This window comes from Crocodylus porosus, unplaced genomic scaffold (genome assembly GCF_001723895.1).
Source record: "Crocodylus porosus isolate Cpor-Errol unplaced genomic scaffold, CroPor_comp1, whole genome shotgun sequence".
Classification (NCBI taxonomy): domain Eukaryota; kingdom Metazoa; phylum Chordata; order Crocodylia; family Crocodylidae; genus Crocodylus; species Crocodylus porosus.
The window spans coordinates 3,794,413-3,808,821 of record NW_017728921.1 but is presented as its reverse complement, the minus strand read 5'-3'; the positions used below and the strand labels follow the sequence as shown (position 1 = coordinate 3,808,821).

The 14,409-nt window shown below is 40.8% G+C and overlaps 1 protein-coding gene across 1 annotated transcript in view; it reads right to left on the bottom strand.

Annotated features, from left to right (window-relative positions):
• Nucleotides 1-3,853: 3,853 nt before the first annotated feature.
• Nucleotides 3,854-14,409, bottom strand: part of PTPN11 (protein tyrosine phosphatase, non-receptor type 11) — a 39,083-nt gene continuing 28,527 nt past the window's right edge. The window contains exons 14-16 of the mRNA XM_019538815.1: nucleotides 10,262-10,374; nucleotides 9,147-9,248; nucleotides 3,854-7,568 (exon numbers count right to left, since the gene is read on the bottom strand). Of these exons, the coding sequence (XP_019394360.1) occupies nucleotides 9,179-9,248; nucleotides 10,262-10,374 (183 nt within the window). The 3' untranslated portion in view covers nucleotides 3,854-7,568; nucleotides 9,147-9,178. The remainder of the gene's footprint in view (nucleotides 7,569-9,146; nucleotides 9,249-10,261; nucleotides 10,375-14,409) is intronic.

Here is a 14,409-nt window from a genome sequence, read left to right as displayed (position 1 = left end):
TATGTGTAAGGCAAGATGGAATGGGATTTAAATCTCATCTCCAGCAGCATACAGGCCCAACTTTGACCCAGCCAATGCACTATGACACCAACAAGGATAGCAATGAAGATATATTACAATAAAACCCTGAAGCTCTGCCTCTGCTTTCAAGGTGGGCATACATGGGGCTGAGAGAGATGGTACCTTGGAAAGGCGCCATGCATCAAGTCTGGATAGCTTGAAGACAATCATCAGCAGAGCCACATTCTTTTCCCGTCACAAGCAAACTGACAGCTATGAACTGTTTCTTATGAATTTTACCCCATGTGCACATGGGAGCATGCTGGAGATGTCTGGAACACTGTCAGGCTATGATTCTTCTTCTGGGAGCTCCTTCTACCACCATCACAACCTGGAGTGGTTTACACATATTCAATGCTCTTCCCTCATGTCAAGGCAGAAAAAACTGCAGACAAACAACACACAACCACTGCAAAGTGCCTGAAAGCATTTACAAACAAGAGTAGGCATGTGTGTATGTTTAAAAGGCTGTTGGACATATCCTACAAGGACTCTAAATGAAAATAATCATGTGGATGACAAAACAGGAGCCTTCTGACTTGCACCAGCTGTGCTCAGCAAGACGCACATTTGACAAGTTGTTTGATTTTAACAGCAGGGAAGCCAGGTGAAGGACAACGTTAGTTTCTTACCTGTACAAAATCCAATAACACTTTCAAGTGTTCATTTGTTACACACAAAATTACTCGGTCCTTTGGCATTTCTTTATGCATTTATCTGTACTATTGAAATCCATCTTTCAAAGTACTTTATGGTGAGTACTAACTTAACACACTGTACAGTTTTTGCCAAAAATAGGACAGCCTAGCTGCCTCCAGGGTCCGTACGGAAGTCATTGATACCACCTATAAATAATCATTCATTCTGGGATTTGTGTATCTCAGGCAACACCACAGTGTCTGAACATTTTGGGCCAGATCTATTCCACCTAACAGGCATTTAATTGCAATTCTACTCCACCCTGCTGGAGTCCTTGATAAACCACTTGCACAAAAGCCAAGCGAGTCTTTGCTGGGTTTTTCATGACCTAATCTTTAGGCTTAAATAAAGGCATGTTATAAAAAAGTAGATGTAGCAATGGCTTTTCAGGGACTCTAGCAGGGTGGAATTCTGCCACGTTAATAAGTGCCATTTAGACGTGTAGGCCACATCCACACGAGTGTAGACATTTGGTTCCCCAGGGACAACTAGCAGCAAGATACCTTGAGCCACCGCTAGTTGTCCCTGGGGAATCCCTGTGCCATGCACCCTCTGGTGTGTGGCAGATTACCCCAAGTGGGGTAGAGGAGGCCAGGGCAAGCACTGGGCCGGCCCCAGCAGCCTTACCTGGAATCCTGGGGGCCTCCTGGGGTTGCAGCAGCAGTAGAGATCCTGCCATTCAGTGCCTGGCCAGCAGCCGGAACATGGCTCTGGCCAGCCAGGCTCTGTTTTTGAGTGGCACGCGCTGCCCCCCCCATACACCACTTGACTTTTTTTGCGTGGGTTTGCCACGTACCACACAGCTGCACTCGTCTGGACACAGCTCTAAACAGCAAAATAGGAACTGGCCCTGTGTGTAACCATGGGAGAAGTTTGGGATTTTCTTCTAAGTTTCATGAAGCAAACTTTTAATCAGATATTTGCAGAGAAGGCGTATGTGCATGTGTTCACGTGCTGTCAGTAGGCTTCTGGGACAGGGGTCCAATGTGATACACATACAGTGAAGAGAAACTTAGGACTGAAAGAGACATGTCCCAGGCCAAACCCAGGTTCCTGCATTCACCCTTTGTCCATAAAAGGTCCACACACTCTTCCTCTCCAGCTCCTCTCTCACAATCTACACCAAGACAGAGGGGAAAATAAACCCTGCAATGTACTACAGGACAGAGTAGGGGAGACACGGCAACTAGCATCCTTGCAGGGATGATGAAATGCTAATGAACTGCAGTGATTGGTGATGTCACAGTAACAGGAACATGCATGTGTTTGGGGTAGTGGGATAAGCAATATTCTCAGCAACAGAATAGCAGAGGGTGGAGCCCATTGAAGGAACTTGGTTTGAATCCAGAACAGGTTGAGCACAGGGATATTTATAAAATGAGACGAGTTTGTGCACTACTCTAACATAGGTAAGAACTGGAAAAGGCAAGAGGAATTGGAAGAGAGTTGCCATCACTGTATCTGCTTAAGACTCAGCTCTGTACCTGGGTCAGAAGGAACCTTCTTCCTTCCTCATTTACCTGAATCTCCAAAATAAAGATCTAAAAATCCCCAGCCTCTAAGTGGTATGTTATAAATCCATTTCTCACGTAATACACACAAATGGATCCTACCTCAACGCACTCTTGCTATTCACATCCATACAGTCTTACCCTGCAGGATTATGGCCTTAAAACCAAGATGCTCTATGTAGTTACTGTCCTCGTTTAAATTCAGCTTGTATTCAAATCCACAAAGGCTCTAACAGTGGAGATTTACTTCCTTCCCAGCATTTCAGCAGATTATCTTTATGCCTTGCCATTGCTTTGAGATTAAGCTTGTTTTACTACCGACTCAGCTGATATTTGCTCTGTGCTCAACTGGCATCTCCTCACGTTGTCTGTGTTGAAACACACAGCATCTGCTTCTGACAGCACGCAGGTCAGCTCATGTGTGTGCCTACAGCTCAGCACTGCTAGCAGGATCTGCAGAGGGGGTAGAACTCAGTGTCAATGCACCATTAATTAAACTACTGCATGTTACAGTACAGTACCTTTAGTATTACAGGCTGGCTGCTTATTGAGAGCCAATAAGATGCCTGGTAAGAGTTTTATTCCCATTCATTTATTTTTTTAAACAGAAGGATGCTGCAAGAGCTGGCAGACCCAAGATTAGCCAGTGATTGTGCTGATCCTTGGGAGAAGCAGGGCTGGAGGAACCTCTGCTCCATTCTAAAGTTATGGGTAAATCTTAGAAATATCCTGCTTTAAAAGCTAAGGATTTCAACGGCATTTGAAGTAGAGTTGGGGATTTGAAGTGACAGAAGGGAGCCTAGGACGAAGCACAGGTGCCCCCTCCCCACCACTCCCAAAAGCACCAGCCTTCACTTGACTCTATATGAGGTGCTGGTGTAAAAGGATCTCAGGGTACATCAGAGCCCTGAAGACACAAGCTGTACAGCAGACACCTCTATGAGAAACAGAAAAGCAGCCTGAAGGATGGAGCAAGGGAAATAAATGATAGCAACAGCCTTCCCCAGTACCCAGGCCTCACCAGGAGGAGATGCAGTTAACTGTGACATGTGAAGGCAGGAGTGGAGCTACTGCACTCTACCATACAATACTTTATCACTCCTTTCTCCCTTTAAAAAAGAAAAGGTTGTGGGGGGTGTTCAGTAATACTTTCAAAATTCAGCTCAAGAGAAAGCCACTGCCCATCATATCTTTCTGGATTGTTGCTGCATTATTTCAAGCTCCCAAAGCAACAAATTTACATAGATCCACATTAAGTCAAGTATCTGGAAGTGGTGGGAAGTGGGGAAAAAAATTTCAGAGCCAACTTTAGGAGCCCAGCAGTGTACACCAGAGGCCTCAGGGACTTAATTGGCCAAGTTGTTGTGAGACAGACCAAGAGGGGTTTGCTACGGTGCTATGTAATTGCCAGTGAGCAGTGAACACTGTGGGCAAGTCTCAATTAAGCACATATTCAAGGCAGGGCTACATCATTTGGGGTGAATGAACTGAACTGCAACCAGAAGCACTTCCTGATCCAGAGTATATATTTTTGTTATGCAATCACTGAAGAAAAAAGTAGAAGGAACTGACAAAAAGCCATCTTAAGAAAATGATTTTTATTCCTAATTTTTTTTTTTAGTTCTGATGTTTACAAATATGCTTTTACTCCGATAATATAGCTTTTCAGCAATAAAAATCACAGCGCAGCTAGCAAAGCAGCTGACTTAACACCCATAAATACCAGCAGAAAAAAAAACAATGAACAAACCACCAACATTTCTATACATGATCTACTATTTTAATGTCACATTTTGACAATTGTAGATGGTCTACAGAATGTATGTGGGCAAAAAGGCAGTGAGTGAGTCCTTTGAAACACTAAATGTAGAATAAACAGCGCATTATCAACATTTACATGATTCACATCAAATTGATGACATCCTAAATGTATTCCTTTTAAAGGATAGAGATTTGCAATAAAATATTACATTTCATTTAATACTCTGGTACAATACTTCATACATTGCAGGAAAACAAAAAGTAAGGTCTAGTCCGCCTAAGGATCCTTTTTCATTAGCCTTTAGTACGGTAATAAAACAATCAATCACAATAGTGTCATAAATAAACAGGCTTAAAATTAATAATTATGGTTCACTATTTAAAATGGAAAAAAATTAAAAAATTAACCTGTAATAATGATGTTACGAAAAAATGTCCTAGTACCAACTGTTTGATTTCCCCCAGTCCTACAATGAAAGGGAAACGGGTTTATAACTAAGATATAGCTATTGAAGTTAATTATATTTTTTTTGAACACATACCTCAGGAGAGGGGGAAAAAAAAGTTTGGTCAAGATTAACAGAAGAATCAATGAGGCCTAATAATTGTTACCTGAAATCAAAGTGTATGCTATTTAGTAAATGAAGTCTGCAGCAGATTCATGCTGGCTTAAAATATTGTGCCTTGGAGCTGGTTTAAAATTTCCCTTGTGGTATAAAGTCTTTTACAATCGAACACTTCAGAACTGCATCCCTTTCCCATTCCACTGGTACAGCAACAACTTGTCGAGTGATGTTCAGTTAGTTTTTCAAAACCCCACTAAAAAAGACCATACACAAAAACTAAACCACATATCTGCTTCCCACCCCCTGTACCAAAGGTTGTGTGTCGCCCTTGCTTTATTTGGAATCAAACTCAACCAGAGTTTAAAATAATTCTGAAAGACACACTAAAAATGACCCCTCTGTTAACTAGATTTAAAAGGCAGCAAGGTTTTAACTTGCAAAGTTTCCCCCTTTGGTTTTCAGCAGGGCCTAACACTCTGGTGAAGAAAATGAGCTTTTCTGCTCACAAAGTCTTTTGGAGGCCTTTCTACCATTAAGGCGACATTCCTCCATCGTGTGCTCCTCAAGATTAAACACACATGTCTAGAAGAGATGAGACTTCCTCAGTTTCAAGATGAAATTCTTCAAATGGCAAGTGCTAAGCAGCTGAACCCATGTCTTATCATGGACAGCTTCCTGCTCGGTACATTGCCATCCTGGCTGTAACCTACCCAAGCCAATCTTAAGACCCGTCATATAAATTATGCCTCAAGGACCAGATACTCTTTTCACTCCAAGTACAGTACATTGCTCTGAATTTCTTTCTGGTACAAAGTAGCTCTACGTCTCAACATGTGCACTACTCTCCTCTAAACTGAATCCTGTCTGTGTCTTGAGGTGTAGCACCGTATAATGCCACGCAAATGTTAAACAGACAAAGCTTCATTAAACTGTTCTACTCAACATCACCACACAACACTTTCACCTTAACCCATTAACTATTGCCCAAAAAAATAAATAAATAAATTTAAAACAAATATCCCATTTATGAACAAATGACTACAAGGAGAGAAAAAACTGACTACTCTTTCATCAAGCCATGGGAATTTTAAATGTTATGGCTGGACTGTAACATTAAGACACGTATTACTGTATGCTGGTGACCAGAGTTTCAAGATCAAAAGACAGAGTACAAGAGGCAAAACAACAGAAAGTTCAGCTTAATACTATCAAGATGCATCTTCATTCAGTTCAAACAAAAAATGTTAAGTATTTGATTTTTGCAAAGCACTCAGAGGGAAAGGTAATACAATCTCCCACCTCACCATAGACCTGACACCTTTGACAACGCTGCACTAATTACATTCTAGGCTTTAGCATCATTTCACTAATAGGTCCAACAACATTACTTCATCAGCCCTGAATCCTTCCTGCACATTACAGCACCGTAACATAGCTGTTGTACCACTATCTACCCATTTCACCATGCACCAGGTGAAAATGGGACTGGCTCCTCCATACCAGCTTATGGCAGAGCCAAAAAAAATCACACAACACCCCCAAGTAACGAGGGGACAGCTATTGCTAAGACACCAGGAGAACCTAGTCCCAGGGCCTGATCCTGCCATCAATGTGTGCACACAGTTGCTAAAGGCTTCAGTGCCAGGTCCAGAGCATGGGACAGGGAAAGCTTCTTTAACAAGAAGCATTTACAAGCCCTTTCTATTGGAACTTAAGAAATCTTGGTAACTATGACAGCCTAACATCTCTCCCTGCAGGAACCTCTCTAAGACTATTTTGTTTCACTAACAACAATCAAAGGGTTTTGAGATATACTTACTGTCTTTAATTTAATGGGGGCAACAAATTGGAGGTGGCTTTGAAAGGCACTTTAGGTAGAAGGTTAGTGAAACTCTGGCCTAATGGTGTAGACCACAAGCTTCTTGGCATTGTCGCCTGCGCTGCCCGTTTCAACTAAGGCAATAGCTAACTTCCACACACTTCTTTCCTTAAGAAGCTCTAGATTAACCACGTATGTTAGTGCAAGGCCTTCCTGAAAACCAGAAGTCCTACCGCCATGTATTTTTTTAAAAGGGGGAGGGTTGACTTATCCTGTAGTAACAGGCTGCACAGTGGTTATCACCAGTTTCACTGTTTTAACACACTGTCAAGGTGTCATTGTGCAGCTTGATAAAAAACGTCTCAACTCCACAGGCTTGATCTCTTGCTTAAACAGATGAATGCTGACAAATTAACATAGACAGCCTTATACCTGGTAGGCCACTGTGTCTCAAAAACAACAGTGTATCGGTGTCTTCGGTAAAGGTCATCTTTATTTTACTGTGATGCAAAGGCTACTTTTTGTCGTTACTCAAAAATAGCCCGTCCAGCAAGTCAGCTGAGAAGTAATCAACGCCAACAGTTATCACAAAAAGCACCTTCATATCAAAGAGTTACTGCTCACCACTGAAACTCAGACCAAGTTTGAAATGCATCAGGACTAATTTTATCATGTAGCTGTTTCTATTAATGTGGGTGATCCACTGTCTTCAAAACAATCAAGTATTGTTCCCTTTACTATTTTGCATTAATGTAACAGACTTGCTCAAGTCATTGCTCCCCACCCAAAAAAATTCCCACAACTGCTCAGATAAACCGAAAATGCTAATAACCAAATTTTGAAACAAAAAAAAAATGCTATTAAAAAAGTGAATGACAGTCTGATAGCTTGCTGGCTTCAAAAATTGTTTCTACAAAATATCCTCCTACATTACAGAGAGGCTTTCCTTTTTATTTAAAAAAAAATGAGCAATTTTGTAAATCAGGTATTGGCGAGAAAGAATATAATGATCTTTAAATGGTCTTAAGTTTTGCTTAAGGGTTAAAAACATAAATAAAAAGGTACCAAGCCTTCAGAGTTCACTCTTCATGTGAAGCTTCTTCCATCTCTTTCTTGACCTTTTTTTTTTTTTTTAAAAAGCCATATTTGTTTCTGGGAAGGGAGGAAAAAAAAAAAAAGAGACCTTCAGAAACATACATGCAAAAGTAGGAATGAAGAACTTTACATGGGAATGCTGGATTTTTCTATCCCTAACAAAACAGCTTTCTGGCATTTCAGGTGGCTTGAACATGGAACAATCAAAATAGATTATGTTTGATCTTTGTAAGGTAGTTTAGACAAATTTAAGCAATACCAGAAATCTAATAGTCAGCATATTTTAAATCAAATAAAATTCATATAAAAACCTCAGACATTGGGCACAGTGTCAGCACACTGCGGGCTAGGGAGAGAGGCCAGCAGCCTAGTTGTCATAATCAGTGTCTGCATGCCACAGAGTTGCCCAGATGTTTCCCATCATGTACATGCACTAACCCTGTATGCTTAAAAAGTTGCCATTTAAGCAGTTTGTAAGGGGAAGACACTTTCTAGAAAGGGGCTCCAATTACGAATAGTGATAGAGCGCCCTGGATGTTTTCTTATGAGCTTCCAAAATAAACAGACTTGAACTGCAATTCCAAAATAATCTCAAGCAATGTATAACATGAGTGGTGTTACAGACGCTTCCCAGAATTTGGAAAGTTGGATTCTTGCCTGCAGTAAGTGTCTGGTCAGAGGCAAGGTAGTCTTCACATTGCACTCTATAACTAGATCGGTTCAGGAATGATGACAGTTATGTAAACACATTTGGTCAGATGGGCAAGGTGAGAGGATTCAGATATGTACAGCACCCTCAGTAACACATCTTCCCAGTAAAGGCAATGAGATTACTGCAAATGAAAGCGTGCAGGATTAAACCATACAGGTTCTGATTAGCATCCATAAGTCAGTGACCTTTCCTACTGGTATCAACGGTTGCAAGACTGAGCCAACTGGGAGCATATATACGCTAGCAAAGGACATAACCATTTTAAAAGGATACCAATATAATAAGCTGCTAAGATGCAAGTCATGACTGCATGATTCTGCAGCCAGCAAATTTTCCAACTTTAACTCCGTTGTATTTGAAGTCCAAGTTAAGGCAATTTAGCTAACTTGCACTGCTACAGGATCATACTGACGTTAGGTTACAGCCTATCAGCCGATGCCCATTTTCAGCAAGAGCTCCTGCTTCTCTTAAAGCAGCTAAAAAATATATTTGTCCATGCCCCAACAGTTACAACTAAGAGTCACTTCTGACCATACATGTGTTTTAAAATTGCTTTTCTTGGTCACAATCTTTTCAATCCAAAAGCTGCACATACTACTACTTAGACACTGAAAGGATTAAAAAAATCACTTTTTTTAAAAAGCCTGAGGCAGTGAAAAGCCCTGGCAGTTTTCTAGTTTTGTACACAGAGCAGATACCATCGCAGCTGCACTAGTAATAGAACTGGACTCAGCTGAGTCCAAAACATTACCTTTCTCAGCTAATAAATATCTTTGGTGTAGAAACAATGCCGAACACTGAACTGCCCACCCAACACAGAGATTCTTAGATATGCACAGCATGATTCTGACTGCAGAAAACATGCCATACCCAAATAAAGCAGAGCCAGGTTAACGTATATCTTCCGTTTCTAATGCACCTACCTTCCTTTGCATGGAACTTTCTGTACAGCTTCTCATCTGAAGCTTTTCTGCTGTTGCATCAACCCCACATTTTCATATACTCTAGCACTATCTTCTCTCATTCTAGAGAAAGAAATGTAGTAACACAGAAAAACATAAAAGTCAAATATTTGATAGAAATAAAGTGATACAGGCCGAGTTTCACAGTATTACAGGCCAATTCAATACTTGGCTATTAATTTGCCTAAAAAGTATGGCCTTGAGTACAGGACACAGGAATTGCCCAGGTCAGCGGAAGCAATTCTGTGCCAGGTCACATCTCTTGGAAACCACTGAAGTTTGACCTGTATAGTCATGTGCCCACTTTAATGCTAAGTTGTACAAAGTAAGTCAGCATAAAACATGGCCCCATGTAAAGAGAAGCAAGACGACCATAATGCAGCATTGCAGTCTGGCAACAGTTTTAGTTGCTGAAGAACTTAAAAGGAAATACCAGTACATAGAAGGAAACAGTTTCACTGTTAACTGACTTGCCTCCACCTCTCTGAAGGTCCTTCTCAGAACCAGAGGGGTTTGCAACTTGTGCTCATAAGCCCTAACAATTCTCCCACCCTCCTTCCACTACACAGTTATTGTATATAGTGGCTAAATTTTAATCTAGGTAGCTGCATTCATTCTACCCACCATTCCTCTACATTCACATACTAGAAAAATGCAAGGCAGATCGTTTGAGTGGGATAAAGAATTTTTCATTTCCTAAACTCAACAACTGTAAAGGGATGCTAAAGCACAGTTACTAGAGTTGCTCTGGTTGAATAGATGTTGGGAGCCCAGTACAATGTGTTGCATGAACAGATGTGAAAAAGCAGTTTATCAGGGATGCTTCTGAGCACAAGCTAATCTTCCCATATGTCTATACCAATTAAAAAAAAAGACCCAGCACAGGACTGAAACAAAAATGTGCAGAAAAAAGCAGAAAAGAAACAATCAGAACAGGAAAGCAACAGTTTATTAGGGATATTTTTTTCTGTGCTACAATTATAAGGAAACTCTTACAAGGGAAGGGGGGCTGAGAGCAAGGCTCTTTCATAGGATCTATCTAAACTCCCATGCCATGGACAGAGCTTGCTACTTACTCTGGACAGGTCGGGGTTGGAGTACATGGTGGAAGAGGACTCTGATCCCCACTTGTCTGGTCCGATAAAGAATATTTAATGTTTGTGTACTCATGCCCTTTTCTCTTGCTCTTCTGAAAGAAGTGAACACAAGTGTTAAAAATTAACACTTTTTAAATTAGACACTGACAATAAAAACAGAAGCCTCTGGAAAGCAATAGTTAAAGCTCAAGAAATTATCATTAAACATAAGCAAAAATAACCAGATTGATTGTTTTCCCTTCTCAAGGGACATTTTCCATGCTTCTCGCATTAAGGCAGAAGACCCCCTTTCAGTAATACTAACCAGCAGTTGTAGTAAGATATTAAATTTGACTATTGGCCACCTGAAATCTATAAAAACCTCAACAGAATTTTTCCTATGCCCTAGGTCAAGTTAGACAAATCAACTTTGTAAGCAGAGGCAAATGCATTTTCTTCATTCATATCTGGCAAAAGGACCCACCCTTCACTCTCTAGTTGACCATGTCAGCCAACAGCTTCCCCACAACCTTTGCTTTCAGCTTTGTAATATAATAAAACAAACTGCGAGGTCCTTTGCAAGAGTCCTAATAACATGCAACGCTTGGCCCAGAGGAGGTTCAATGGGAAATAACTTCTTCTTTGCATTCTGCAGCTTATGTTGAGTGCTGCAGTCAACAATACCACCTTCATCTCAGGATGCCAACATCTCGGCAGTCATAACCAGCCCAAGCTGGAGAAGAGATAACCTTTCCCCTTTACAATCAACATTAAAATGAAGCATTCACTGCAGCCAAAATCTCAAAGAGAACAAGCATGCATCAAAGCCCCACTCCAAAGTTTTGAAGGTTACCACCCTTCGAATGCTCAAACTGGCAACAGATGGCAACCTAATTCTCAAGCAGGGTGCTGCAAGATCCTTTTAACAGTGCTGCAGGGTGTCATGCATTATTAGTAGTTAGATATAAAAAAATGCCTACACATGATTTACAAGATAAACCCAGAGATATCAAAAGGGAAACCACAGTGTCAAAACCATTCCGACCTGTTGTGCTTTTTTTAGTTCTATGCTGCAAAAGAAATCCTCTATTATGTTTCAAAAGTCAAAAAATGTGTAAAAGCTAAGAGTGGGCATTTTCTAAAGGGGACCTTGTGTCTAATGAAGTTGAGAACATTAACTTAATCAAACTGATGAGGATTTTCAAAGCTTCCTAGAAAAATCAGATAGCCAAATCCCATTAAGGCAGTTTTAAACTGTGTTTGAAGAGTGTTCCTATACACCACTGTCTGCTGAAGGATGAGCTAAGAAACTGATGTTATTTACAGATCTCTTCCCCCTGACATCTCTCTCTTGCTCTTGACAAGTCACAGTGGGCTTGACAGCCAGTCAGAATCAATTATTTTGAAATATTAGAGCTAACATACACACAGAGGGAATAAGGATTCAGACACCATCCCCTTTTTTGGGAATGCGATACAAACTTCTGAAATGGGTACACCTAGCAAAGGTTAATTCTATGCTGAATCTTATAACTGGATTTTGATTTTTAAGTACATAACCAATGCCAACTCAAGCAGCAGGCTTATATTATACCACAAGTAGCAGCAAAGCAGAATCAGAAGTCAGCTCTACTACATGATTAGACCAAAACTAGTTAAGAAACAAACTAGGAAGATTAAAACCTAAACCTTTTCTTTCTCTGGCTTCTTTAATTCATTGCAATTATTCCTACTATTTGGTGCAATTATTCCCCCCACATTTCCATTAATCTTAATTAAAAATAATTACTCCTGAGTTACTTCAACATTAAAAAGTAAGATACACAAATTTCTTGCAAGTAATAATATCTAACAGGTTCACTTTGCAGCTTTCATAAGTCTGGAAGAGACAGGTAATATTTAAAAAATACAATCTTTAATTATATCAAGACACGGGAGATTCTCAATGCTGCAGGGTAGCAGGAAATATTTCTAGAATGGAGCCGGGCCAGGAGAGTCTCAAGCTGTGCCCTTTATTCTACTGCTGTCTCAAGCCATGTTTGCTCCCCATCTGTATCCCAAACATAAGTGTGAAACGCTGTCATGTAAGTATATAGGTAATTCAGGATCACACATTCACTTCCTGCAAGTGATGCACAAGGGTTGTTTTAATCCGAAGCAAAGAGCAGAACATGAAGCAATGGGTTTTAGCTGCAGCAGAGTAGATGTAGGTTAAATATCAGAAGGGCTTCCTAATTGCGAGTGCAGCAAGACAATGGAGCAAGCTATGCAGTCCCCTTCACTGGAGGTCTTCAGCAGAAGCTGGATCAGCATCAGCCTAGGATGACTTAGGAACTGGAGATCAGGAGATTTGTGCAGAGGGCTGAACTAGGCACCCCTCAAGGGTCTTTACCCTTGAGGGGTACCTAGTCTGAATGTGTGTCTGTAGTCCCACCTACCAAGTGGCCTAGCTGTGAATGAGAATCCCACTGGTGCTAAAGTAAAGATAAGTTTAGAATCCAGTTTGATTCCCATTTCCATTTTAATAAAAATTGTACAGGGTGTTTATACCTCTAGATTGAGTCTGGCCATTATGGGACAGAGAGGTTGATCTGTTTGATAGTATCAAATACTATAATATTGAACACACACACACCTATGACAGAGAAACATTTTTTTTCTTTAAATGAAATGCTGCAAGGAAAAGACTATATAAACAAGACATGGAAATGTGAGGTCTGCATAGAATTTGTGCATTTTCTAGTTTTAGTGAGATTAAAGTCATTGCCATACAAGATAAATGTCTCAATGGAACTGCCACAGGGCTGTTTAATTAGAGTTGGTGATGATTACACGTTATGAAGAGGTTATGAATGGTTGGGAGACTGAGAGATTGGTGACTTTGCTATATCATCATACAGCTGTGGCACAGAAGAGACCCTGCCATTCCAGGAAAGGATAAAAACCCAGGACAGCCATCATCAGGGTGGCCAAGCTCTATCACGTGTGCCACAAATGGCACAGGCAGCTGTGTGCATGCCAGGGAGGGGACATGCAGCACAGAGACAGACAGAGCAGAAAGCAGAGCAGCAAATCAGGCAGGGGAAGGGACTTGAAGTGGCCCTCAAGGAGGACACAGAACTAATGTGTGGCACATGTGCCAAAAAGGCTAGCTCCCACAGATCCAGAGGAAAAAGAGATAAAAAAGTGCCAAGAAAGAAAAAAAGTATCTAGACAGTCTGCTCTCCATTGAGAATAGAGATATCAATAAATGAGATGTGTAAAATGGTACCAGTGCTGCTAGACCTTTCAAAGCACGAAGCACCTTCCCATTTCAGTCCTTTACTAGCCAGCACTCATCCCAACACTTTCACTCTGCCCTTTTGCTCAAGGGACTCTGCTCTAAATGCTCTCTTCTTTGGAGATTATGTAACACTTGAACCAGTTCTTATATTATTGCAAAGACTTAATTAAGCCCAACATGATTATCTTTTAACACACTTCAATTTTAACACACCCTTGAAATGGGTGTTACAGCTGCTAATGTTTGAATTTAATTACTGTACTTAAACCTATAAGTAAACAGACACCTAAATAACTTTTTTAATCTGCTCAAAACACAGGGAAGCATAAGCGTGACCTCTTTATGAATTCAAAGGGACTTAAGCTTTCATTCTTCACACAAAATCAAACCCAAGCGCTGTGGTACATGGCAGTTCTGGACGCACAAAAAGCAGCACCAGACACTGCTGTATGTTCCAAGAAAATATGTGGAAATAGCAACGGTAATGCAAGAGCCTTTCAGAATGTCCATCTAATGTGGGAAGAGTAACCTAACACGAGGCATCTTTCCAATTTTCCAGTTCCTTCAAACAGGTTCAAGCAAGTCTGAAGGGTGGTTACTTGAAACATATAGCACAGCTTTCCAAAGTACAATTAATAGAGTTAAGGCCCTTCATGATTTCATAGATTTCATAGACATTAGGGCTGAAGGGACCCTGGAAGATCATAGAGTCTAGCATTGTGCCCAAAGGGCAGGAAGTCAGCTGGGGTCATAGGATCCCAGCAAGATAAGCATCCAATTTGCTCTTGAAGGTGTTCAGTGTAGGTGCTTGAACCACCTCCGCTGGCAGACTGTTCCAGACCTTGGGGGCTCGGACAGTAAAGAA